Here is a 22,800-nt window from a genome sequence, read left to right as displayed (position 1 = left end):
GCGCGGCGTTGACGTCACGGGAGCGCGCGGCGGGGGCGGGGCGCGGCTGCGCAGACGCAGGCGCTCCTCGCTCGCCCCGCCCCGGCCCCGCCCCCACGCGGGGGCCCGCGCTGCCTTCTGCTCCGTCGCACGCAGCACGTGCTGGTGCATCCCCGCGCGGCCGGGTTCTGGGCCCGTGGGCGCCGGGGCGCTCGGGTCGGGCAGAGGGACCCCGGGGACACCGGGTGCGCGGCGCTGAGGTGGCGCCCGGTGCCTCTGCGCCACCGCGAAGGCTCCCGACTCGCGTGCCCTCTGCCGGGTCCCACGAGGTCCAGGCAGCAGGCCGAGCGGATGCGGGGTCGCGGGCGTGCAGGGAGGAGCCGGAGCGCGCGGCAGCGGGAGGGATTTTGTCCTGGGGTCCTCCGCAGGTTAGGGGAGACCTCCAAGGCGTCCCCTGAGGCCGCGGGGCGTCCGCGCTTACTGCGCAGGGCTGGAGGCCTTCGCGGCCCTACCTCAGCAGGAAGCGCGGAGACCACTAGAGGGCGGCCCAGGATGGGGAGAGTGAGGAGGGGGCCTGGACGGGGCTGGAGCGATGGGGAGAGTGAGGAGGGGGCCTGGACGGGGCTGGAGCGATGGGGAGAGTGAGGAGGGGGCCTGGACGGGGCTGGAGCGATGGGGAGAGTGAGGAGGGGGCCTGGACGGGGCTGGAGCGATGGGGAGAGTGAGGAGGGGGCCTGGACGGGGCTGGAGCGATGGGGAGAGTGAGGAGGGGGCCTGGACGGGGCTGGAGCGATGGGGAGAGTGAGGAGGGGGCCTGGATGGGGCTGGAGCGATGGGGAAGAGGGTGTGGTGGGGTCTCCTGGTCCCCGTCCCCAGGAAGCCGGCAGGAGTCTGGAACTCGCATCTATCGGGCCCTGACCATGCTCGGGGCTGCACCGGCTCAGAGAGAAACCCATCAGTGCAGGCACCGGTGCTTGACGGTCAGCTTGGGCCTGGGGTCCTGACCCTGCACCCGGGCTCTGAGAGGGAGAACTGTGGCGTCCATTCAGCCAAGCCCGGACAGCTCAGCTGCCAGCCCCCTCTTCCTGGAGCCTGGGCCACCTTCCGGCAGCCCTTGTTCTCCCCAGAGGTCGGAAGCCAGGCAGGAAGACCTAAGAGAGGCTGTTGAGGCCCCAAGGAGGGAGGAAGCCCATCCCTGCCCTGAGGGCCTGACCCCAGGCCAGGTCTCAAGAGAGGCTGGAAGCCAGAGGCCTGAGGCCAGTCCCGGTGCTGACGCGTATGTGGTCCAGCTGGGGCCCTGCCAGGTGTGGCCAGTGGTGAGGCCAGAGGTCACCGGGCTGGGAGGGGGGGTGCATCTTCAAGCCACACCTCCCCAGACCAGCCTCCCTCCCTCCCCACCCATGCTGCTGTGGGGTCCTTGTGGGCAAGGACCCACAAGGGTCCTGGGAGGACAGGAGGATGGGGTTGGGTGGTGACGCCAGCTTCAAGAAGCAGCACTTAGTCGCTGGTCTGTGCTTCCAGGACCCCGGGCCACCGGTCTTCCTGCTCCCGCCACTCCTCCCACCACCGGAACTTGCGCTGAGATCCTGCACCCAACCAGCTGATGCCTGAGCGGGAAAGGATTCTAGGGCCAGATCCTTGCTGGCCTGGCCAAGACACTTTTGGAAACACTCTGCTGTCCCGCGCTGTCTCTGCTAGAGCCTCCTTGCTCCCGCCCCCTTTGCAAGTGTCTGACCTGCATCCCACTACTCCCGCTCCCTGTCCCTCTGCCTTTCTGAGAGCTGTGCTCCCACGGTCTCCCTTCTCTCCTCACAGCCACCAGCACGTCCCCTGTCCCCATGTCCAGGTCAGCCCTCAAGGGAATCTGAACTCCACGACCAGAAGCCACACAGAACTAGCTCAAGTGTCCCCTTCCCAGGACACCGACTCCCAGAGGACCCAGAACCAGACCTTCTGGCCCAAGGAATGGGATGATGTCAGGGCTCCAGGTGGAGACGAAGGCACGTGGGGACTCCCAGGCCCAGACTCATGCCTTGCCCACCCCCAGGAGACAGAGTTTCAGAAGCATACCTGGGCCAAGTCTAAAACTCAGTTGGGGACTTTATTGTGATGGTGGCAGGTCCACCAGCAGATACAAATGTGGGGTGCTGAGTGGCAACACAGGCCACCCCAAACCACCTTCACTCCCTCCCCTGTCCTCAGCCAGTACAGAAACCAAATGTAGCCCCAGCCCTAGACTCCAGCCCAGGCAGAGTCCAAGGGAGGGGTGTCAGGGTCAGAAGTCACAGGGAGCCCAGTGACTGTCAACGTGGCTGAGAGCAAGGCTAGGGTAGGGATAGAGCAGAGAAAGGGCAGGGGGTGCAGCCCCAGATGGCCCAAAGCAGCACAGAGGGGCAAGGGCTGGCATTCACCAAGTCACCAGGTCCCTGGGGAGAACAGATGGTGCCTGGAGTCCTGCACGGTGGTACAGGCGGAGGAGCCCTCGGGAGCTCTCAGCGGCAGGCAGCACCCCAGGAGGAGTGGGACTCCTGCCCTGAGGCTGATCCCACCTTCAAGGCTGCCAAGTTCTCATGGGAGTGTCCTCCGGGAACGTCTCCCAGCCCCCAACGAGCAGAGCCCAAGAAGAGTGGGACTCCTGTCCTAAGGCTGACCCCAGTTTTGGGGCTGCCAGGTTCTGATGGGAGTGTCCTCCAGGAATGTCTTCAAGCCCCCAGTGGGCAGAGCCCAGAAGGGTCTGAGGGCATGATGGGCATCAATGGGATTTTGGTTGTGCCAGGGGTGGGCAGGGCCACCAGTGAGCAAAGGCTGAAGGGGTGGGGGCTATGCTGCCACCACGCCCCTGCGAGAGGGATGTGGAGGCAGCCTCTGCGTACGCCCAGGCCAAATTCCAGGAAAGCGGGACCGGCCGCTGGAAGAGGGGTGAGCCCGGGAGCATCAGGAGACGCCCCGAGGGGCACAGACAGGAGAGGTGCAGCTGCTGGCCCAGCCAGGAGCCCAGGGCCTCCCTATTTGCAGTTCTCCTTCCGGAACCCTGGAAGCCAAGGGTGCCAACGGGTCGCGTCTGTTCTCCACCCTCATCACAGTAGGAGACACAGGGCAGACCCCCAGGGATTTTTTTTTTTTTTTTTTTTTTTTTGAGACGGAGTCTCGCTCTGTCACCCAGGCTGGAGTGCAGTGGCGCGATCTCGGCTCACTGCAAGCTCCGCCTCCCGGGTTCACGCCATTCTCCTGCCTCAGCCTCTCTGAGTAGCTGGGACTACAGGCACGCCCGGCTAATTTTTTTGTATTTTTAGTAGAGACGGGGTTTCACCATGGTCTTGATCTCCTGACCTCGTGATCTGCCTGCCTCGGCCTCCCAAAGTGCTGGGATTACAAGCGTGAGCCACCACGCCCGGCTCTCCCCAGGGATTTCTGAGCCTGAGGTGGCAGGGGCCCCAGGCCTGGCTGGTGCCTGCCCTCGGCGGTCCCGGGTGAAGTGGAACGGGGACAGGCAGGGCTCTGAGATGGGCTGAGGTCGCCCCCGCCACTCACCTTTGTCTAGGTCGATGTACTTAGCAGGCAGAGGGCTGTGGGCCAGCTCTGTCCTCTCCTTCAGGATGTTGTTTTTGTAATCTGCGGGAGGAGAGCAGGCTGAGGTCCCCCCTCCCAGGATGCACTTCCCAGCCCCAGCCTGGGAGTCGCGCCTGTGCTTTCGTGTCCCAGCAACTGCCTCACCTAGCTGGATGTTCTCACTCCTGTAAAGCATCTGGTCCCCTGCAGCCACAGCGAACTCCGCCAAGTTCACATCCTTCCTGGATGGCGAGGGTGGGAGGAGATTACAGCTGGGTGGGGTGAACGGGGCCCTGGTCCCCAGGAGGGCCGGGAGGGGGGCACTCACCCCTTTGACTTTCCCGACTTCTGGTCCGAGTATTCGTAGCCTGGGAAGGAGACTCACGTTGGGGGCAGTGCCGCCCCTTCCGCAGGTCCCCCAGCCCAGAGGACCGCCCTCCCGCCCACCTCAGTCTCCTGGGGCCGCTGGCTCTGCCGGGGCAGCCTCACCTCCGCGGCGCCTGCGGGCGGCCAGGAGGACAGTGACCAGCAGCAGGATGAAGAGCAGCAGCGTGGCCAGCACGTAGCCCAACTGCTGGAAGAAGTGGGCTCGGCTCTCAGGGACGATGACGTTGATGACGTTGTGGCCGCGTGCCAGAGTGGGGTCTGCGGGGGACGGGGCGGCGTCAGGTACCAGCAACACCTGCGCCCCGACCCGGGCCACGGCCCCCGCTGGGGTGGGCTCCTGCCTTCCCGAGTCCCAGGGAGGCCTCCTTCACCTGGACCTGGGGCGCCGCTGTGGCTGGAGCCGTTGCCCGGAGAGCCCCGGGGGGGCGGCTCCGCGTGGGGTTCGGCGACCGTCAGGTGGAAGACGCGGCGTTCGTGCAGGCCGCAGTAGTGGTGGTGCAGGTGACAGGAGTAGGTGCCCTCGTCGGCGGCCTCCAGCGGCTCGATACGCAGCGAGAAGTCACCGCGCTCAAAGGCGTCCGCGCCCACGGCCACGCGGTCGCGCAGAAAAAGGGGCCCGTAGGCACGGCGCTCGCCCGACGCGTACAGGTCCAGTAGGCGGTCCGCGCGGTCGTGCGGGACCCCGGGCGGCTGCCGGTCCCAGTGCACCACCTGTTGAGCCTCCTCCACGTGCCGGTCGGTCCACACATGCCCGCGGTTCACGCAGGTCAGGAGCGCGGGCGCGCCGCGCTCCACCGCCAGCACCTCCTTCTCGCCGTCCCAGTAGGCGGGGGTGGCCGGGGCTGCGGAGGGGGCGCGGTCAGCGGCGCGGGGGTTGAGGGTCCAGGGGCAGGAGCTGGGGGTCGTGGGGGAGGGTAAGCACTCACGGCCGTCGGTGACCTCCAGGCGGACGGCTAGGCTCTCGTAGAGGTGGCAGTAGTGGTGGTGCAGGTTGCAGGTGTACAGCCCCGCGTCCGTCTCCTCCACCGCTGCGCACCCAGGAGGAAGCCACGCGTGAGCCTCGCAGTGCCCCCGAACCCGCGGCCCCGGACCCCTGCCCCGACCCCGCGGCCCCGGTCCCCGCACCGCGGATGAGCAGCGAGAAGTTGCCGTCGTCGAAGGCCGAGTCCGAGAGCTCCAGGCGGCCGCGGTCCCGCGCCTCGTACACGCGCTGCTCGCCCGCCGAGTACAAGTCCAGCAGGCGCCGCGCGGGGCCGCCCCCGGGGCCGCGCAGGTCCCAGTGGAGCACGCGCTGGCGGTCGTGCAGCCGGTCCTGGGTCCACACCATGCGCGGGCTCTGGCAGCGCAGCACCGCCCGGGCGCCCGCCGCCCAGCTCACCGCGGACTCGGACACCACGGAGCTGCCAGCAGCGGCGGGCACCGAGGACCCTGGTAGGGGAGGGGAGTCAGTGGGGGAGGGGCAAGACCCCGAGGGCCCTGGTGGGGGAGGGGAGTTAGTGGGGGAGGGGTGGACCCCCGAGTGTCCTCGTTGGGGAAGTCAGTGGGGGGAGGGGAGGGGCGCTGGTGGGGGAGGGGGAGTCTGTAAGGGAAGGGCGGGCCCCCGAGGCCCCTGGTGGGGGAGGGGAAGTCATTGGTGGAGAGGGGGGCCCCCAAGGTCTCTGGTGGGGGAGGGGAGTCAGTAGGGGAGGGGTGGGCCCCCGAGGACTCTGGTTGGGGGAGTCAGTGGGGGAGGGGCAGGGCCCTGGTGGGGGAGGGGTGTCTGTAAGGAAGGGGCGGGACCAGAGGGCCCTAGTAGGGGAGGGGAAGTCCGTGGGGTGGAGCAGGCCCCCGAGGGCCTGGGTAGGGGAGGGGGAGTCACTGGCGGAGGGTTGGACCTTGATGGTCCTGATGGGGGAGGGTGAATCAGTGGGGGAGGGGCAGGCTGTGAGGACCCTGGTGGGGGAGGAGGAGTAACTGGGGGAGAGGCATGCCCCAAGGACTCTGGTGGGGTTGGGGGTGTCTGTGGGGGGATGTGGGTCCCCAAGACCCCTCCTGGTGGGGGAGATTCTGTGGGGGAGGGGCATGCCCCCTAGGGCCCATGTGGGGGAAGGGGAATCATTGGGGAAGGGGTGGGCCCCCAAGGGCCCTGGCAGGGGAGGGGGAGTCTGTGGGGGAGGGGAAGTCAGTGGGGGAGAGGCAGGGCCCGAGGACCCTAGTAGGGGATGGGGAGTCCATGGGGGAGTGGTGGGCCCCGAGGGCCCTGATGGGGAAGGGACTCAGTATGGGAGGGGCAGGCCCCCAAGAAGGCCTTGGTTGGGGAAGGGGAGTCAGTGGGGGAGGGGCGGGGCCGTGGTGGCGGAGGGGGCATCTGTGGGGGAGGTGTGGGCCCCCGAGGCCCCTGGTGGGTGTGGGGGAGTCTGTGGGGGAGGGCCCTGGTGGAGGAAGAGGAGTAATTGGGGGAGGGATCGCCCCCAAGGGCCCTGGTTGGGGAGGGGGAGTTATGGGCAAGGGGAGGTGCCCAAGTGTCCTGATGATCCAGGGGGAGTCAGTGGGGGAGACGCACGGTCCAAGGACCCTAGTGGGTGATGGGGAGTCTGTGGGGGAGTGGTGGGGCCCAAGGGCCCTGATGGGGAAGGGGACTCAGTGGGGGAGGGGCAGGTCCCCAGAAGGCCCTGGTTGGGGAAGAGGAGTCAGTGGTGGAGGGGCGGGGCCCTGGTGGTGGAGGGGGCTTCTGTGGGGGAGGTGTGGGCCCCCGAGGCCCCTGGTGGGTGTGGGGGAGAGCCAGGTCTCCAAGGGCCCTGGTTGGGGAAGAGGAGTCATTGGGGGAGGGGTCACCCCCCAAGGGCCCTGGTGGGGGAGGGGGAGTTTTGGGCGAGGGGAGGTGCCCAAGGGTCCTGATGATAGAGGGGAGTCAGTGGGGGAGGGGCAGGACCCGAGGACCCCCGCAGGGTGGGCCTGGCAAGATAGGAGGGGCTGAGGGGGAGTGGGGGTGGGCAGCTGGGGCTGGGATCACTAACCTGAGTGCAGAAGGACAGCAGAGCCTGGAAGGAGAGGAGTGAGCTGGAGAGGACACCCACAGCCCCACCCAGCCCCGGGACCCCCCACTTGGCCCTCAGAGTCCCTCCTGTAGTCCTGGACAAAGTGGGTGCTGTGAGACCCACTTCGGTGCAGGGAGGGTGCCTCTCACACAGACCTACATAGCCCTCCTTGCCACCGTGCTGGGCTTTGGACGGCACCTGCCCTTGGGGAGTGGGGAAGCCAGGGTGTGCGTGTGGGCCAGGGCCAGGCTCCAAGCCAGCCGGTTCTGGGGTGTATGCTTGTCACCGGGGCCACTCCACCTGGCTGCAGGCAAGTCACCCAGAGCATCAACGAGGCTGGATCTGTGGGTTTCCCCACCCTCCCTCCAGGGCTGTGCCCCAGCCCCCAAGGGTCCTTGGACCCTCAGACACTGGGGACCCCACACCACACCTAAGACTCAGCGCAGCCCCTGAGGTGCTTCCACAGGGCAGAGGCCTGAAGGCTGAATGTGGGTCGTGACCCCGGCCACCACCCTAGAGGCCCGCGTTCCTGCTTGCAGGGAACTCTGATCATCTTAGGCTGCCTCAGCACCCACTTGGAGTCTAGGCTGGACTTTCTCTGAGCGGAAGCGGGGCTGTCACCCAGGACAGTTTCCAGTTCACATCCACCTTCCTCGAGCTGACCGACCCGGACGCCCACCCTACGCACTGTCCCCTGGTGACCACCCCCCGTGTCCCCACGCCCCACATGGATTGTGCAGCCGAACTGTGGAGTCTCCCCCCCCCACCCCCCCGCCGTCAGCATGGCCCCACGGGGCTCGTGCCGCTTGCCTTAAACCCACCAGTTAAAACTCCCCCACCAGGTGCGGTGGCTCACACCTGTAATCCCAGCACTTTGGGAGGCCAAGGCAGGTGGATCACCTGAGGTCAGGAGTTGAAGACCAGCCTGGCCAACATGGTGAAACCCAGTTTCTACTAAAAATATAAAAATTAGCCAGGCATGGTGGTGGTAGGTGCCTATAGTCACAGCTACTCGGGAGGCCGAGGCAAAAAAATCACTTGAACCCGGGAGGTGGAGGTTGCAGTGGAGGCGAAGATCACGCCACTGCACTGCAGCCTCCTTGGCGAGAGAGAAACTGCGTCCAAAACAAAAATTTCCTGAGGGAAACCTGTATGCAGAACGCCCTGATCCCAATAAAGGGTTGGCCTGGGGGTCCCTGTCTCTCTCCACTTTCCCTGGCCTCCCAGCAGTCTGTGCACCCCAGGACCCGTGGGTGATAAAAGCTGTTTCTTTTTTTTTTTTTTTTTTTTTGAGACGGAGTCTTGCTCTATCACCCAGGCTGGAGTGCAGTGGCCCGATCTCGGCTCACTGCAAGCTCCGCCTCCCGGGTTCACGCCATTCTCCTGCCTCAGCCTCTCCGAGTAGCTGGGACTACAGGCGCCCGCCACCACGCCCGGCTAATTTTTTTGTATTTTTAGTAGAGACGGGGTTTCACTGTGGTCTTGATCTCCTGACCTCGTGATCCGCCCGCCTCGGCCTCCCAAAGTGCTGGGATTACAAGCGTGAGCCACCGCGCCCGGCCTGATAAAAGCTGTTTCTATCCTGTGTCTCTTGATCACTGGGGGCTGCTCTCCCTCCCATAGATCCTACATGAAAACTGCCCCAGATATGTGGCTGAGAGCCTGGGAGCTTCCCAGAGGAATGTGCCCAGTCAGCGGCCAGCCCAGGCCTGGGAGCGGGGGCTGGAACAGACCCCACAGTTCTCAGGTCCCCCTCAACCACTGACCCACTCCCTAAACGGAGCCCCAGAAAGAGAGGGTGCAGGAGGGGCCCTGAGGGAGATGCCACCATGCCCGGGCCCCCAGCCCTTCTTGGCCCTCTGGGCTCCAACTCCCTAGGAGGGGAGGCTGGCCAAAGTCTAACTGAAGACGTCACACCCTCCGGCAGGCGGCTCTCCCGAGCGCCCCCAGACCCGTCCTCTTCCCTGGTGGGACCTTCCCACTCCTCCTGGCCCAAGCTCAGACAGGCGGTTTTGTCCAAAACGGACTCGCGCAGCTCCACGTGCTGCCCCCCACCCGCCTCCCAGGGCCCCACACTCACTCTGCAGAAGCACAAGTTTCCAAAGCAGGATTCGGGATGGCAGCGCCATGGCCCCCGCCCAGCCCCAGGCTTTGTCCCACTCGGCTCTAAGTCTCTCTCCAGAAAAACAGCCCTACCCCCTCCCCTTCCTTAGCACCCGCGGTGACATCACGGAGCCCTGGGCCTGTCTACGGTCTGGGGACCGCCCCCTCTGGCTCCTCCCGGGCCCCTTGGCCTCCCCCATCCTTGCTGGCCTGCTGGGGAGGGGCAGTGGGGGAGCAGAGGCCCAGCCCCTCACCGGTCAGGCCTGGGGAGGGGGTGGTGACCCCACCCTTGGAGGGACAAGAAGGTCCGAGGGTGTGGGCCCGACACCACGTGTCTCACATCTGGGAACCTTCCGGGCCTGTGGCACAGGGTTGGGACTGTTGGGTGAGTGGCCCCTCGGCCCCACCTCTGGCCTCCCCCCACGTGAGCCACCTCAGGGCAGGGTCCTCCCCTCAGTCTGCTCCAGGCCCCAGAAAGGCCTCCCAGTGCTGAAACCGCCCCCACCCACAGTGCACCCTGGTACCCTCCTTCAGACCAGGTGGCCCTTCCAGCTCCAACCCTTGGCCGCGCATGACCTTAGTACCCGCCTCCTCTGGGGGCCACGGTGGGTTCCCTTGGGACAGGATGATGGACGCTGCCGGTCACTAGTCCCCTTTACAACCTGGAGACTCAGCCAGGGACGGGGGCCCTGAGCACTGGGAGGCCTGGGGGTGCTGCGATGAGCAGAACTCTCCCCTGCTGGCCCCGTCCCCTGGGGCTGCCCACCTTTAAGGGCACAGCCTGGTGTCCCTGAAACCAGGTGCTGGGTTACAAGGCTCCTGGAGAAAGGGGAGAGTAGGACCCCCGCCACGGAAGGCACAAATTTGAAACTGTGGGAAAACTTACAAAGTCACATAAACAAATGCAAAATAACAGAGCCTGCACTGTGTACCAAACCCAACTCCTTCTAATTAAGCAAACCTCAAGAAAAAAATCTGAACAACCACAACCACAAGAAACCCTCAATGTATAGTTCAGCCCGCCCACTTGGAGTGAGCTCTCCTTACAGGCCCCGAGGGCCACGGGTGGGTGGGGGGCTCACCCCTGAACCCTGCTCTGGTCCCCAAGTCCTCAGACAGCGGGAAGCCCAGTGCAGATCAGAGTCTTGGTCTCAGGGCGAGGGGAGGGGGACCTGCTGCTGCTCCAGTGAGAGGACACGGACTGGCGCAAGGACAGAAGACCCCACCCTACCCCGGCCCGGTCAGACCCATTTCCTCAGCAGGGTCCTGGCCCAGGCTGCGGCCTTTCCAAACTGGCTTCAGGGCTGAACACATCCCGCCACCCCCACTCCCTCCCGGGGCCTTTCATTCTGGAAAAACAAGCTCCACCTGGCTGGCCTCGAGGCCTCTGCTGGCCTCTCCTCCTGTTTTTCCAACTGGTTTGTGTTAGTGCTGGCAGCTGCCCGCCCGCCCATGTCTGTCTCCATCGCACACTCTGGGGCCTTGGCCTCTGCAGTCTCTGGCTCCTTCTTTCACTCTCCCCATTCCCTCTCTCCCCGTGGAGGGAGGATGGACAGCAGTTTGGTGGGGGGACAGGGTTGGCCCTCGGGTCTGGGCGGGCCCGGCTCCAGGTGCAGGGCTGAGAGGGGTGCCTGGTCCGCACTACAGCCTCAGGCCAGGGCTCGCCACACTCCGAAGGGCCATCCCTCTCCAGGCAGTGGCCTCCAGCCACACTTTCGGGGGCCCAGCCAGCTGAGATGCAGGCCAGAGGCTGTCGTCTGAGAGGGCCCTGACCTCTGAGAGGGCCACCTGGGGGCAGTTGACCCCCCTGGGGCCCTGGGCAAGGAGCAAAAGGCCAAGGAGGCCACCAGGCCCCTTCCCTGACCCTCCCTGTCTGGCCCTCAGCAGGAAACAGCCATAGAGGAGAGCAGGCCTGGCAGTGACCAGGTCACCTGCTCCTCCCAGGGCCACTGACCTGTGCCTCTTCTGCCCCTTCCTGGGCTGGTACTGTGGGGCCTCTGCTCGCTCGGGGGCAGGGGGGTCTGCAGAGCTGTGGGTGTGTGACTTAATTCCCAGCATGGCCTAGCATTTTTCTCCCTCTGGGAAGAGGACAAACCAGGACAAAGCCACTGGCATCACCGTGCTCTGGCTAAGCCCCCAGCCAAACCAGCGCCCCGGACCCTCCTCCTACCGCCCCTCCGGGGACTGGGGTGGAGCAAGCCTGGTCAGCTGGCCCCATGGCCCGCACTGAGGATCTGATCTTGGCTGCCATTCCTGGTGACTCGGACATTCCAGGCAGCCCGGCTCATTGGGAAGAAAAACCACAGGCACTCAGAGCCACAAGCAGCACAGCCAAGCCCATATTCACTCCCATGAGCGTGCACACACAGACACATGCACACACACGGAGACACACAGAGATACACACATGCATGCACATGAAGACACACATGGAGACACAGACACATGGAAACACACAGACACAGGTCCACACACAGACACACATGGAAAACACACACAGAGACACGGACCCGTGGCCGTACAGCAGATCATCAATGGGTGAAGAGTCCCACCTCCTGTCATTCAGAAGCGTTTGCTGAGCACCTCCTGGGTGCCAGGCTTGCTGGGCACTGGAGACTCAGCACTAAGCTGGGTGCTGGCCGCAGCCCTCTTGGACCCCAGCCTCCTGGACTACGCTGAATGTGGTGGAGGGAATGAGACAGGGTGGGGGGCACCCAGGCTGGAGCGGTGAGGACGGATAGACCCAAGGGAGCAACCTCTGTGACAGCAAATGCCAGGCGAGACCTGAGGACGTGGCTTCCAGGCGCAGCCAGCGGCAGGGCTGCCAGGAGTGGTCTTGGGACGCCAGGGACCCTGTGTGTGTGGTAGGGGGGCCACTGCTGACACCAACACAGACAGGGTTAGGCTCCATGACAAACCGTATTCGCTGCCACCGCACTCGCCGCGCACATTGGAAGCGTTAGCGCAGTTTTCCCTGCGTGGGGCTGGGTCTCCTACCCAGGCTGAGTTTCTCCCCTCTAAAAGGAAACACCGCCAGCCTTCTTTCTCCTACGGCCTTTGGATTCTGAAAACTCTCTGTAGGAAGGGACGTGAGGCTCCAGCGCCAGAAACCCCTGCAGGCTAAGATGATGTTGGCCAATCACATCCAGTCACTCTCCTGGGAAAGTCACTTTTATGAAGACAGCCTGCCAAGGGGGTCTCAAGATATATTGAGGTTTTGGTTAGTTATGTATGCTGACTAAATTTACAAATAAACTTGTTTATCAATAACAAAAGAAAATGTGTTAATCCTTTATAGCCGCTTGTGGTGACTGTTCCCAGCCATGTCCCTGGCTGACTGTTTTCTGGCTGATCCTGACCGGCGTCCCCGGCAGCCATGGCCTGCATGCGTGTTGGTCCCTCCTCCTGCAGCCCTGAGGAGGCAGGGCTGTCTGTGGATCCCAGATCCCTTGTCGGAAGGCCGGAAGAGGAGAGCTGCCCTCCACCAGCACTGTCTCCTCCTCCTGGACAACAGAGACCACTGCTGAGATGGGGTGAAGGATAATTGTTGCACTGAGACATTGTGATTCAAAAATACAGGCAAGAAGGTTTGAAAATACAGAAACATTTCACGAACCATCTGCCTCCTCTCGAATAGTATCTGGCTTGTTCTAAACATGCGAATGCGGTGAGACCGGCTGCCTGGCACACACACATCGCCCGGAACTACCACCTGGCACACACGCATCGCCCCGGAATCATGACCTTAGGCCCCAGGGCCACCTTCTGTAATTTTTTTTTTTTTTTTTAAGCCACAGAGTCTCAGCCAGGCAAGGTGGTTCACACCTGTAATCCCAGCACTTTGGGAGGCTGAGGTGGGTGGATCACCTGAGGTCAGGAGTTCAAGACCATCCTGGCCGGCCAGGCACGGTGGCTCACGCTTGTAATCCCAGCACTTTGGGAGGCCGAGGCGGGCGGATCACAAGGTCAGGAGATCGAGACCACGGTGAAACCCCGTCTCTACTAAAAAAATACAAAAAATTAGCCGGGCGTGGTGGCGGGCGCCTGTAGTCCCAGCTACTCGGAGAGGCTGAGACAGGAGAATGGCGTGAACCCGGGAGGCGGAGCTTGCAGTGAGCCGAGATTGCGCCACTGCACTCCAGCCTGGGCGAAAGAGTAAGACTCCGTCTCAACAAAAAAAAAAAAAAAAAAGACCATCCTGGCCAACATGGTGAAACCCTGTCTTTACTAAAAATACAAAAAATTAGCCAGGTGTGGTGGCAGGCACCTGTAGTCCCAGCTACTTGGGAGGCTGAGGCAAGAGAATTACTTGAACCCGGGAGGTGGAGGTTGCAGTGAGCCGAGATCGTGCCATTGCACTCCAGCCTGGGAAACAGTGAGAAAAATCTGTTTCATCTCAAAAAAAAAAAAAAAAAAAAGGGCTGGGCATGGTGGCTCACATCTGTAATCCCAGCACCTTGGGAGGCCGAGGCGGGTGGATCACAAGGTCAAGAGATGGAGACCAGCCTGGCCAACATGGTGAAACCCCATCTCTACTAAAAATACAAAAATTATCCGGGTGTAGTGACAAACACCTGTAGTCCCAGCTACTCCAAGGGCCGAGGCAGAAGAACTGCTTGAACTTGTGAGGCGAAGGTTGCAGTGAGCCGAGATTGCACCATTGCACTCCAGCCTGGGCGACAGAGTGAGACTTGGTCTCAAAAACAAAACAAAACAAAAGGACAGGGTCTCACTGTGTGGCCCAGGCTGAAGGGCAGTGGCACAAACATCTTGGCCCACTGCAGCCTCAAGCGATCCTCGGCCTCTCAAAGCAGTGGGATTACAGGCGAGATTCATCAGTTATTTTCTTTTCTTTTTTTTTTTTTTTAAGACAGTTTTGTTCTTTTGCTCAGGCTGGAGAGCAGTGGTGCAACCTCAGATCACTGAACCCTCTGCCTTTCAGTTTCAAGCTATTCCCCTGCCTCAGCCTCCTGAGTAGCTGGGATTACAGGTGCCCGCCACCATGCCTGGCTAATTTTTTTTTTTTTTTTTTTTGAGACAGAGTCTTGCTCTGTCGCCCAGGCTGGAGTGCAGTGGCACAATCTCGGCTCACTGCAAGCTCTGCCTCTGCGGTTCACCCCATTCTCCTGCCTCACCCTCCCGAGTAGCTGGGACTACAGGCGCCCGCAACCATGCCTGGCTAATTTTTTGCATTTTTAGTAGAGATGGGGTTTCACCGCGTTAGGATGGTCTCAATCTCCTGACCTCATGATCCGCCCACCTCGGTGCCCCAAAGCTCTAAGATTACAGGCATGAGCCACTGTGCCCAGCCTTTTTCATTTTTATTTTTGAGACAGTCTCACTCCATTGCCCAGGCTGGAGTGCAGTGGTGCGATCTTGGTTCACTGCAGGTCAACCTCCCAGGCTCAAGTGATCCTCCCACCTCAGCCTTCTGAGTAGCTGGGACCACAGGTGAGCACAACCACACCTGGCTAATTTAATTTTTTTGTAGAGATGGGGCCTTGTTCCATTGCCAAGGCTGGCTTTGACCTACTAGGCTCAAGTAATACACCTGTTTCGGCCTCCTGAAGTGCGGGATTACAGGCAGGAAGGAGCAGCAAGACTAAAATAGGCAATATCTCAGTTTATTGTACTTACGAGAGATACTATTCTGTACAACTTTCCATTGTGGGTGTGTTCATCAGATAGCGATATAAAAAGATATTTATTTTGTATCTTGATCAAAAAAGTCTGAAAGTAGGCTGGGTGTGGTATCTCACACCTATAATCTCAACACTTTGGGAGGCCAAGGCAGGAGGATCATTTGAGGCCAGGAGTTTGAGACCAGGCTGGGCAATTTAGTGAGACTCCATCTCTGCTGGAAAAAAAAAACATTAGCTGGGCATGGTGGTGTATGCCTGTAGCCCCAGCTACTAGGGAGGCTGGCTTGAGCCCAGGAGTTACAGGCTGCAGTGAGCTATAATGGCACCACTGCACTGCAGCCTGGGCGACAGAGGGAGACCCTGCCTCTTAAAAAATAAAAATAGGTCTGGCCGGGCGTGGTGGCTAAAGCCTGTAATCCCAGCACTTTGGGAGGCTGAGGCGGGCAGATCACCTGAGGTCAGGCATTTGAGACCAGCCTGGCCAACATGGTGAAACCCTGTCTCTAATAAAAATACAAAAATTAGCCGGGCATGGTGGTGCATGCCTGTAGTCCCAGCTAGCAGGGAGGCTGAGGCAGGAGAATTGCTTGAACCTGGGAGGTGGAGGTTGCAGTAAGCCGAAATCGCACCACCGCACTCCAGCCTCGAAGACAGTGAGATACTGTCTCAAAAAAAAAAAAAAAAACAAAGGTCTGAAAGCCACCAACTTTAAAACATGGTACTACCACAAGGATCACTTAAAAGGACTAAAATTGCCTCTGGGAAAGGTGGTGTAGGGATGGGGGAAGAGACACTGTTTTCCTTTTTATTTTTTTGAGATGGAGTCTTGCTATATCCCTCAGGCTGGAGTGCAGTGGCGCAATCTCGGCTCACTGCAAGCTCCGCCTCCCGGATTCACGCCATTCTCCTGCCTCAGCCTCCCGAGTCACTGGGACTACAGGTGCCTATCACACCTGGCTAATTTTTGTATTTTCAGGAGAGATGGGGTTTCACCATGTTGTCCAGGATGGTCTCGATCTCCTGACCTCAGGTGATCCACCTGCCTCAGCCTCCCAAAGTGCTGGGATTACAAGGGTGAGCCACCGCGCCCGGCCAACTGTTATTCTTAAAGGATCTTTTTTCTTTTTGGAGACAGGGTCTCGCTCTGTCACCCAGGCTGGAGGGCAGTAGCACAATCACAGCTCACTGCAGCCTCGAACTCCTGAGTTCATGCATCCTGTTACCTCGGCCTGTGGAGTAGCTGGGACTACAGGTGCACACCACCACACCCAGCTAATTTTTTACTTTGTAAAGATAGGGTTTCACTATGTTGCCCAGGCTGCTCTTGGAGTCCTGGCTTCATGCGATGCTCCCACCTCCCAAAGTGCTGGGATGACAGGGGTGAGCCACTGTGCCTGCTGGTGACTTCTTAAACGATTAAACTAGCCACATACAAGCATAACTTTTTTTTTTTTTTGAGACAAAGTCTCGCTCTGTTGCCCAGGCTGGAGTGCAGTGGCACGATCTCAGCTCACTGCAAATTCCACCTCCCACGTTCACGCCATTCTCCTGCCTCAGCCTCCCAAGTAGCTGGGACTACAGGCACCCATCACCACGCCTGGCTAATTTTTTGTATTTTTAGTAGAGACGGCGTTTCACCATGTTAGCCAGGATGGTCTTGATCTCCTGACCTAGTGATCGGCCTGCCTCCGCCTCCCAAAGTTCTGGGATTACAGGCGAGAGCCACCGCGCCTGGCCCACAAGCATAACTTTTATAAAAATAATTTACTAATCCCAGCACTTTGGGAGGCTGAGGCGGGCGGATCACGAGGTCAGGAGATCGAGACCACGGTGAAACCCCGTCTCTACTAAAAATACAAAAAAATCAGCCGGGCGTGGTGGCGGGCGCCTGTAGTCCCAGCTACTTGGAGAGGCTGAGGCAGGAGAATGGCGTGAACCCGGGAGGCAGAGCTTGCAGTGAGCCGAGATTGTGCCACTGCACTCCAGCCTGGGCGACAGAGCGAGACTCCGTCTCAAAAAAAAAAAAATAAAAAAAAAATAAAAATAAAAATAAAAATAAAAATAAATAAAAATAATTTACTTTTACAATTAAGCTTAGGATTTTACAATTAAGCTTAGGAATCACAGACTCAGGGCTGGCTCATGGCTTCCTGGAAAGTTAAACTCTGTACTTAGGGTCCGCGCATATGAAACAGCTAATTCTAATCAGTGGTGCAATGAAATAACTCCTCTAAAGAACCTATCCGGCCGGGTGCGGTGGCTCACGCCTGTAATCCCAGCACTGTGGGAGGCCGAGGCAGGCAGATCACGAGGTCAGGAGTTCGAGACCAGCCTAACCAACATGGTGAAACCCCATCTCTACTAAATATACAAAAATTAGCCGGGCACAGTGGCACACACCTGTAGTCCAAGCTGCTCAGGAGGCTGAGGCAGGAGAATCGCTTGAGCCTGGGAGGTGGAGATTGCAGTGAGCCGAGATTGCACCACTGCACGTCAGCCTGGCGACAGAGCAAGACACCATCTCAAAAAAAAAAAAAAAAAAAAAAGAAAAACAATAGTAGTAAACTAAGAATGAGAAAAACATGGCATTCAGAGACAGGACCCAGACTCCTTCAGCCTGAAAGACAGGAATGTTCTTTCCCCCCTCCCAGTGCCCTTCCCGGGAGGCTCGGGGGGTCCAGCCAAGGGAAGCCAGCTTTCCTCCCAGACTCCATTCCACGCCAAGGGTCTCTCTGTTGCCACCGCCAGCTGGCATGCTCCTCAAACAGGGAGTGTACAGTGAGTGCTCAGCTCGGCTCCCTGGAGGTTCTGGGCCTTGCTTGGCACACACGTGTGCTGCCTCCCTGCCCCCCAACACACACACATCTGAAGCAGGCAGGGCCCTGGGTGGGCACCGGGGGTGGGAGCTGAGGGCCTTGCCCATGGTCCATGAAAGCTCTGAAGCCATAGCTCTGTGGCTGGTCAGGCCCCAGGCCCCAGGCTCGGCCCCAGCGGAAGGCACAGAGAACACCAGTTTGCCAGGGACGCAGCAGCCAGGGGAAGAGGCGTGGGGCTGAGTTCACCAACATGCCCCATTATGGAGGCCACTGCTGAATGCCACCCCTGGGCTTGAGGTTGGGGCACCATCCCCACTGCCCGGGACCATCCCCAGCAGAGCCAAGTCCTGGCTGGAACCCGAGCTCTGAACACCACCAGGACACGCTGTGGTGAGGGGCAGGTCGCTGACAGCTCCACAGGCCCCCAGCCCACCCCACCCCACCTCTACCCCCTCGCCCAGGTGATGCCCAGGGCCAGAACAGGGGAGGCAACAGGGAGAAGGGGTGCATGTCTCCCAGGCAGGGGCAGGGCGGAGGCCCCGCAGAGAAGAGGGGAGGGACGGCCTCTTGTGGCCTGGGAGCAACCACAGAGATAAAAATAAAACCCCAAAACTGCTTCCCAAGGTTGTGGTTGGGCAACAAACGCTTCCAAGCCAAGCCAGGGTGAGCTCTGCAGGCTGGGCAGGGTGTGGGCCTGCAGGGGGGCCTGGGGTGCGGGAGCTGGCGTGGACAGCTCAGGCACCACCTCGCTGGGATGGTGACGTCTGGAGCAGGGGTACCCACCGCTGCTGACACGGGCTGATGGGTTCATCCTGGGGATGTCCTCATGGGTGTGTGGCAGCATCCCTGGCCTCCACCCACCCATGCCAGCAGCACCCCCCACTGACAACCACAGATGTCTCCAGATGCGGCTCAAAGCCATGGTTGACCTGCCTCCCAGGAGCACCCCAAGCCGGCCCCCACGCAGGGGTGGAGGCCGGGGCCGAGTGGGGTCCCAGGGCTGTGCCTGAGCTGAGGAGGACTGCTCCCCACCACTGGCTGCCCAGCTGAGCTCTGCAGGCTAGGACTCCGGACAGGTCCACTCAGCTTCCCGCGTCTCCTCCCTCATACAGGGAAGGGGGAGGTGAGCCCGGGGCAGCTCCCGAGGCCGGGATGGGAGGAAATGCGGGGTGCAGCAGCTCTGCAGAGAGTGCCAGTGGTGGCCAAGGGCACCGAGAGGCTGGTGCAGGGCCAGGCTTGGCGCTGAGTGGGGTCCACTTTACCAGGGGGAGTTTCAGCCCTGGGAGCCCTGCCCCACTCACAGCTGGGAAAGCAGCCCCAGGAAGGATGCCTGTGACCCCAGCTGGAGCCCCACAAGACGCTTCCTGCTACCTGTCCTGGTCCCCAGCCCTGGACCCAGGAGCCCGGCTGCTGCCCCCCTGTGGTGGTCTGGGGAAGCGCACCTCCACCCGCTACGGCCTCCAGACCCCTCCGTGCGGTCAGGGACCCACAGCCAAGGCCTACTGACCTCGCTGGCTGCCACGTCCAGGGCCCAACTCCTCGGACAATGTGTGACCCACAAGTTTGTCCTGTTCTAGAGAAACTGCTGGGAATAGCGCTCAAGCCCTCCCCAAGGTCTGATGGGCAAGGAACTCAAGCTTGAGTCTCAGACACATTTCTGTGACAAAAAACAAGAGACCCCCACGTCTCTGGTGAGAGGCAGCTCAGCCTTCACACGCGGGGGCCGGGGAGGGGCTGCAGCTCCAAGGCCTTCACTCAATCGCCTGGGGCGGACGCAAAGGCTCCTCTCCTGTCGCTGACCTGTTGGGGGCAGCACCTTCCCAGTGCCCTCCCATGCCCTGCTACCCAAGTCCAAGGGCCCCTGCACATCCCCGCTCTTAGGAGTAACGTGTTCCAGCCAGGCCAGGCGCAGTAACCCCAGCACTTTGGGAGGCCGAGGCGAGCAGATCACTTGAGGTCAGGAGATCGAGACCATCCTGGCCAACATGGTGAAACCCTGTCTCTAACAAAAATACAAAAATTAGCCGCGCTTGGTGGCGGGCACCTGTAATCCCAGCTATTCAGGAGGCTGAGGTAGGAGAATCACTTGAACCTGGGAGGGAGAGGTTGCCGTGAGCTGAGATCGCACCACTGCAGTCCTCGGTGATAGAATGAGACTCTGCCTCAAAAAAAAAAAAAAAAAAAAAAAAGGAATAATGGGCCGGGCACGGTGGCTCACGCCTGTAATCCCAGCACTTTGGGAGGCCGAGGCGGGCAGATCACGAGGTCAGGAGATCGAGACCATCCTGGCTAACATGGTGAAACCCCGTCTCCACTAAAAAATACAAAAAATTAGCCGGGCGAGGTGGCGGGCGCTTGTAGTCCCAGCTACGCGGGAGGCTGAGGCAGGAGAATGGCGTGAACCCCAGGGGGCGGAGCCTGCAGTGAGCCGAGATCGCGCCACTGCACTCCAGCCTGGGTGAAGGAGCGAGACTCCGTCTCACAAAAAAAAAAAAAAAAAAAAAAAAAGGAATAATGTGTTTCTCCTCTTCACCCAGAGGAACCTGGAGACACCGGGGGCCTCTGGCTCAACCTAAGCCTCAGGGATTCTCCGGCCCTGTAAACGAGACCCTTTCCTCAGCCACCCCCCCCCAGCCCGAACCCCTTGTGGGCCAACTCTTCCTGCTTAGTCCCCACGTCCACTCAGGGCCCCAGGAGATGGCAGACATGCCTGGGAAGGCCAACACCCTGGCCCTGTAGCTGGAAGGCTCGGAGGCCCACTGCAGACTCACATCCACGGAGCCTGGCGGGCACCATCCATCACCGCTAGTAGTACCAGGACCTTTCCTGCCTTCCCAGTGAGGCCCTCCCCGACCCTCCACTCATGAAATACACCCGAGTCACCCCGTGCATTCTGGGTGCTCCCTAAACCCCAGTCCTGTCCTCCTGTACTTCTGCCATCCGGGTTGGCCTCCCCCAGGGAATGTGGCGCTCAGGGAGGGGTTGTGGGTTCTGTTCACAGTGATCCCACAGCACCTAGCCTGAACTGCACACAGCGCACATTCGCTCACAGCGAGGCTGGGGCTCCCACGGGCCCAGCACCCTCTGGACGGTGGCCGAGGGCCAGCTAGAGAGAGGGACCGCCAATCTGCCACCCTGCTGCCCGGGTCTTCTACAAAACCTGGGACTGGCACCAGCCTCAATCCTGGGAGACCTCACACCCGGCAAAAGGAGCTCCAGACCGGCAGGAAAGGCTGAGTTCTCTGAGAATTTATTACTAGGGATCACAGCAGCAACAGGCGGGAAGGGCGGCGCCAGACTCATTTGCCCCGCAGGTAGATCTTGGGTGTCTGCCAGCCTTCGGGGGCTTCCTTCAGCCCTGCCTTCCGCCAGATGCGCCTCAGGTCTTTCTCGAACTTGATCTACAAGGGGCAGATGGAGGGATCGCCAAGTAATTCGTAGCAAAGAAACGTGTTCTCAGCACTTTGCCCTCCCAGGGCCAAGCAGAGGGCCGCTCACCTGCTTGCATCTCAGGCGTGCTTCCCGGACCTTCCTCCGCAGGAACCGCGTCGTCTTCACCAGCTTCTGGTACTTGTGGCGGTTCATCTTCCGCCGGCGGATCTTCAGCACGTTTCTGCACTGAATTTGAGGCGCATCCCCGACGCCTTCATCCCGATGCTCGGCCCCTTCCCCTATCTGGCTGGGCGGACACTGGTAGGATTGGGGTGGAGCCACAGTTCCTGCGGTCCCGGTATCCAGTCTGGGCAGGAAGCAGCGGGCCGTGAGCCAGCTCTCCAGGGGGCTGACGGACATCTTCCTGGGGACCAGCATCTCCTCCAGCTCCAGCTGGGCCCCCTTGCGAGGGAGAGAGGCCGCCCTACCTGGGCCGGCCGGCGGTGTGCTGTAAAGGGGCCCGCAGACCCGGCTGCCAAGCACTCCAGAGACGGGCCAGGGCGGGCGGCCGCCTGCAGAAAACCAGACGCCACAGTCACCGCTCGCGAGACCATGCAGGACTGTCGGGTTGGGGAGCAGCACGTTCGTCCCAGTGAGGATCCCCCGCACCTCATTACTCAGGGGTTCACCCTGAGGTTCCCTCTGTGAGCCTCGGAAGCTTAGAGGGGAAAGCGTGTGTGTGTGGCCACGGGCTCTGCCCCAGAGGAGCTGCTGAGACCCGCACTCCTAATCAGGTGTGTCTCCTCCCATCGGCCCCCGCGGGGCTTCCTACCTGCCCAGGGAACGGCCCGCAACAGCTGGGAAGTCAGGCGCCCCAGGAGCATGGTCTGTGGGCGGCGGCCCCAGGTCCCAGAGGAGCTGGAACACAGGTGCCCGTTCAGGTCAGGCCGCAGCGCCTTCAGCAGTCGCGGGCGGGCCGGGACTGGGGCGTCTGGTCCCGCCGCGACCGCCGCTTCCTTTCTCCCTCCGCCACCCCAACCCACAAGGAGGATTTTGCTTCCAACACAGCTCGCGCCCCGAGGTTCCCAAGCCCCCGACGCGGGCGGTGTCGCGCTCGGACGCACCGAAAGGTCCCAGAACGGGGAGGCCGGCCCCCTCCCCGGCTTCACCCCCACGCAGATCGCGCTGCCTGGCGCCGGGACCCTCTCGGCAGGACCCCGGAACCGCCTGCCGCAGCTCCCGGCACCCTCAGACCTCCCGCTGACCCTTCCCAGGCCCGACCTCGGCGCAGCTCAAATTGACCGTTCCGCGGCCGCCCTCGGGCACTTCCGGTCCGTCTCCAAGTCGGCCCCGATCTGCAGCGGCCACCCGGCGGTTCCTACGCACAGCGCCCCCTGGTGTCCTCGCGGCCCCCGATTCTGCATTGGCTCAGGCCACGCCGGGCCGAAAGGCTACGGTTTCCGGTTAGAGGAATCACGGCCCCAGTCCTCGCGCTGTTCCTCAGTTCCGCCTAGTCCTTTACGGAGGCAAAAAACTACATTTCCCACAATCCCAGGGAGTGCGGGCCCTGGATATGCCCGCGGGTCCAGAATCGTTTCCGGACCACCCAGGGGGCGGATTCTCAACTGGCCGACGGAAGTGCGGGCTCAAGACTACGGAAGTGACGCATCCGGCGAGGGAACGGAAGCCGGAAGCGTCTAGAGCTATTTCTCAGGTTTTAGCTAGAGACCAAGGACCCGGAGCAAGCGCTGAGCCCGCGGTACCGGGCTTCCCCGACTCCTCATTCCTGAAGTTAAAAAAAAAAATCAGACTCAGGCTGGGCGCGGTGGCTCAGGCCTGTAATCCCAGCACTTTGGGAGGCCGAGGCTGGTGGATCCCCTGAGGTCAGGAGTTCGAGACCAGCCTGGCCAACATGGTGAAACCCCATCTCTACTA

At 61.3% G+C, this 22,800-nt stretch overlaps 2 protein-coding genes and 1 long non-coding RNA gene across 11 annotated transcripts; 1 reads left to right on the top strand and 2 right to left on the bottom strand.

Moving 5' to 3' along the window:
* Positions 1–796: 796 nt before the first annotated feature.
* On the top strand, positions 797–8,220 carry LOC134735584 (uncharacterized). Of its 2 annotated transcripts, none has more exons than XR_010118807.1 (3): positions 797–1,283; positions 1,501–5,346; positions 7,472–8,220. It is a non-coding gene; the product is annotated as an uncharacterized lncRNA (long non-coding RNA). The 2 variants fall into 2 exon arrangements; XR_010118808.1 differs by having other exon boundaries at positions 797–1,295.
* On the bottom strand, positions 2,055–12,101 carry MXRA8 (matrix remodeling associated 8). Of its 6 annotated transcripts, none has more exons than XM_055261778.2 (10): positions 11,546–12,101; positions 6,912–6,935; positions 5,041–5,343; positions 4,842–4,943; positions 4,287–4,757; positions 4,018–4,173; positions 3,857–3,896; positions 3,694–3,770; positions 3,511–3,591; positions 2,055–3,010 (listed from the first exon to the last, which is right to left on the bottom strand). In XM_055261778.2, exons 1-10 carry the CDS (start codon positions 11,595–11,597, stop codon positions 2,985–2,987), a joined length of 1,332 nt encoding a protein of 443 aa, XP_055117753.1. In that variant the 5' UTR covers positions 11,598–12,101; the 3' UTR covers positions 2,055–2,984. The 6 variants fall into 6 exon arrangements, with proteins under 6 accessions (XP_055117753.1, XP_055117752.1, XP_055117751.1 ...); XM_055261777.2 differs by lacking the exon at positions 11,546–12,101 and adding an exon at positions 9,013–9,379; XM_055261776.2 differs by lacking the exon at positions 11,546–12,101 and adding an exon at positions 9,013–9,337 and having other exon boundaries at positions 2,055–2,713; positions 3,511–3,609.
* Positions 12,102–20,727: 8,626 nt separating this feature from the next.
* On the bottom strand, positions 20,728–22,514 carry AURKAIP1 (aurora kinase A interacting protein 1). Of its 3 annotated transcripts, none has more exons than XM_055261935.2 (4): positions 22,147–22,514; positions 21,698–21,783; positions 20,992–21,437; positions 20,728–20,894 (listed from the first exon to the last, which is right to left on the bottom strand). In XM_055261935.2, the coding sequence occupies exons 2-4, from the start codon at positions 21,747–21,749 to the stop codon at positions 20,793–20,795; spliced, it is 600 nt and encodes a 199-aa protein (XP_055117910.1). In that variant the 5' UTR covers positions 21,750–21,783; positions 22,147–22,514; the 3' UTR covers positions 20,728–20,792. The 3 variants fall into 3 exon arrangements, with proteins under 3 accessions (XP_055117910.1, XP_055117909.1, XP_055117911.1); XM_055261934.2 differs by having other exon boundaries at positions 21,990–22,491; XM_055261936.2 differs by having other exon boundaries at positions 21,698–22,491.
* Positions 22,515–22,800: the final 286 nt, after the last annotated feature.

The sequence above is a fragment of the Symphalangus syndactylus genome, chromosome 22 (assembly GCF_028878055.3).
Source record: "Symphalangus syndactylus isolate Jambi chromosome 22, NHGRI_mSymSyn1-v2.1_pri, whole genome shotgun sequence".
Classification (NCBI taxonomy): Eukaryota; Metazoa; Chordata; class Mammalia; order Primates; family Hylobatidae; genus Symphalangus; species Symphalangus syndactylus.
This window is presented reverse-complemented; position numbering and strand designations above follow the sequence as displayed.

Coding starts and splice junctions, on each gene's coding strand:
- MXRA8 (XM_063631189.1), bottom strand. CDS start 9,061: ATGGCGCTGCCATCCCGAATCCTGCTTTGGAAACTTGTGCTTCTGCAG. Junction 5,344..6,911: donor TGCTGTCCTTCTGCACTCAG/GTTAGTGATCCC, acceptor CTCCCCTACCAG/GGTCCTCGGTGCCCGCCGCT. Junction 4,758..4,841: donor CCTGGAGGTCACCGACGGCC/GTGAGTGCTTAC, acceptor CCCCCTCCGCAG/CCCCGGCCACCCCCGCCTAC.
- AURKAIP1 (XM_055261935.2), bottom strand. CDS start 21,749: ATGCTCCTGGGGCGCCTGACTTCCCAGCTGTTGCGGGCCGTTCCCTGG. Junction 21,438..21,697: donor GCGGGCCGTTCCCTGGGCAG/GTAGGAAGCCCC, acceptor GGTTTTCTGCAG/GCGGCCGCCCGCCCTGGCCC. Junction 20,895..20,991: donor CACGCCTGAGATGCAAGCAG/GTGAGCGGCCCT, acceptor TGCCCCTTGTAG/ATCAAGTTCGAGAAAGACCT.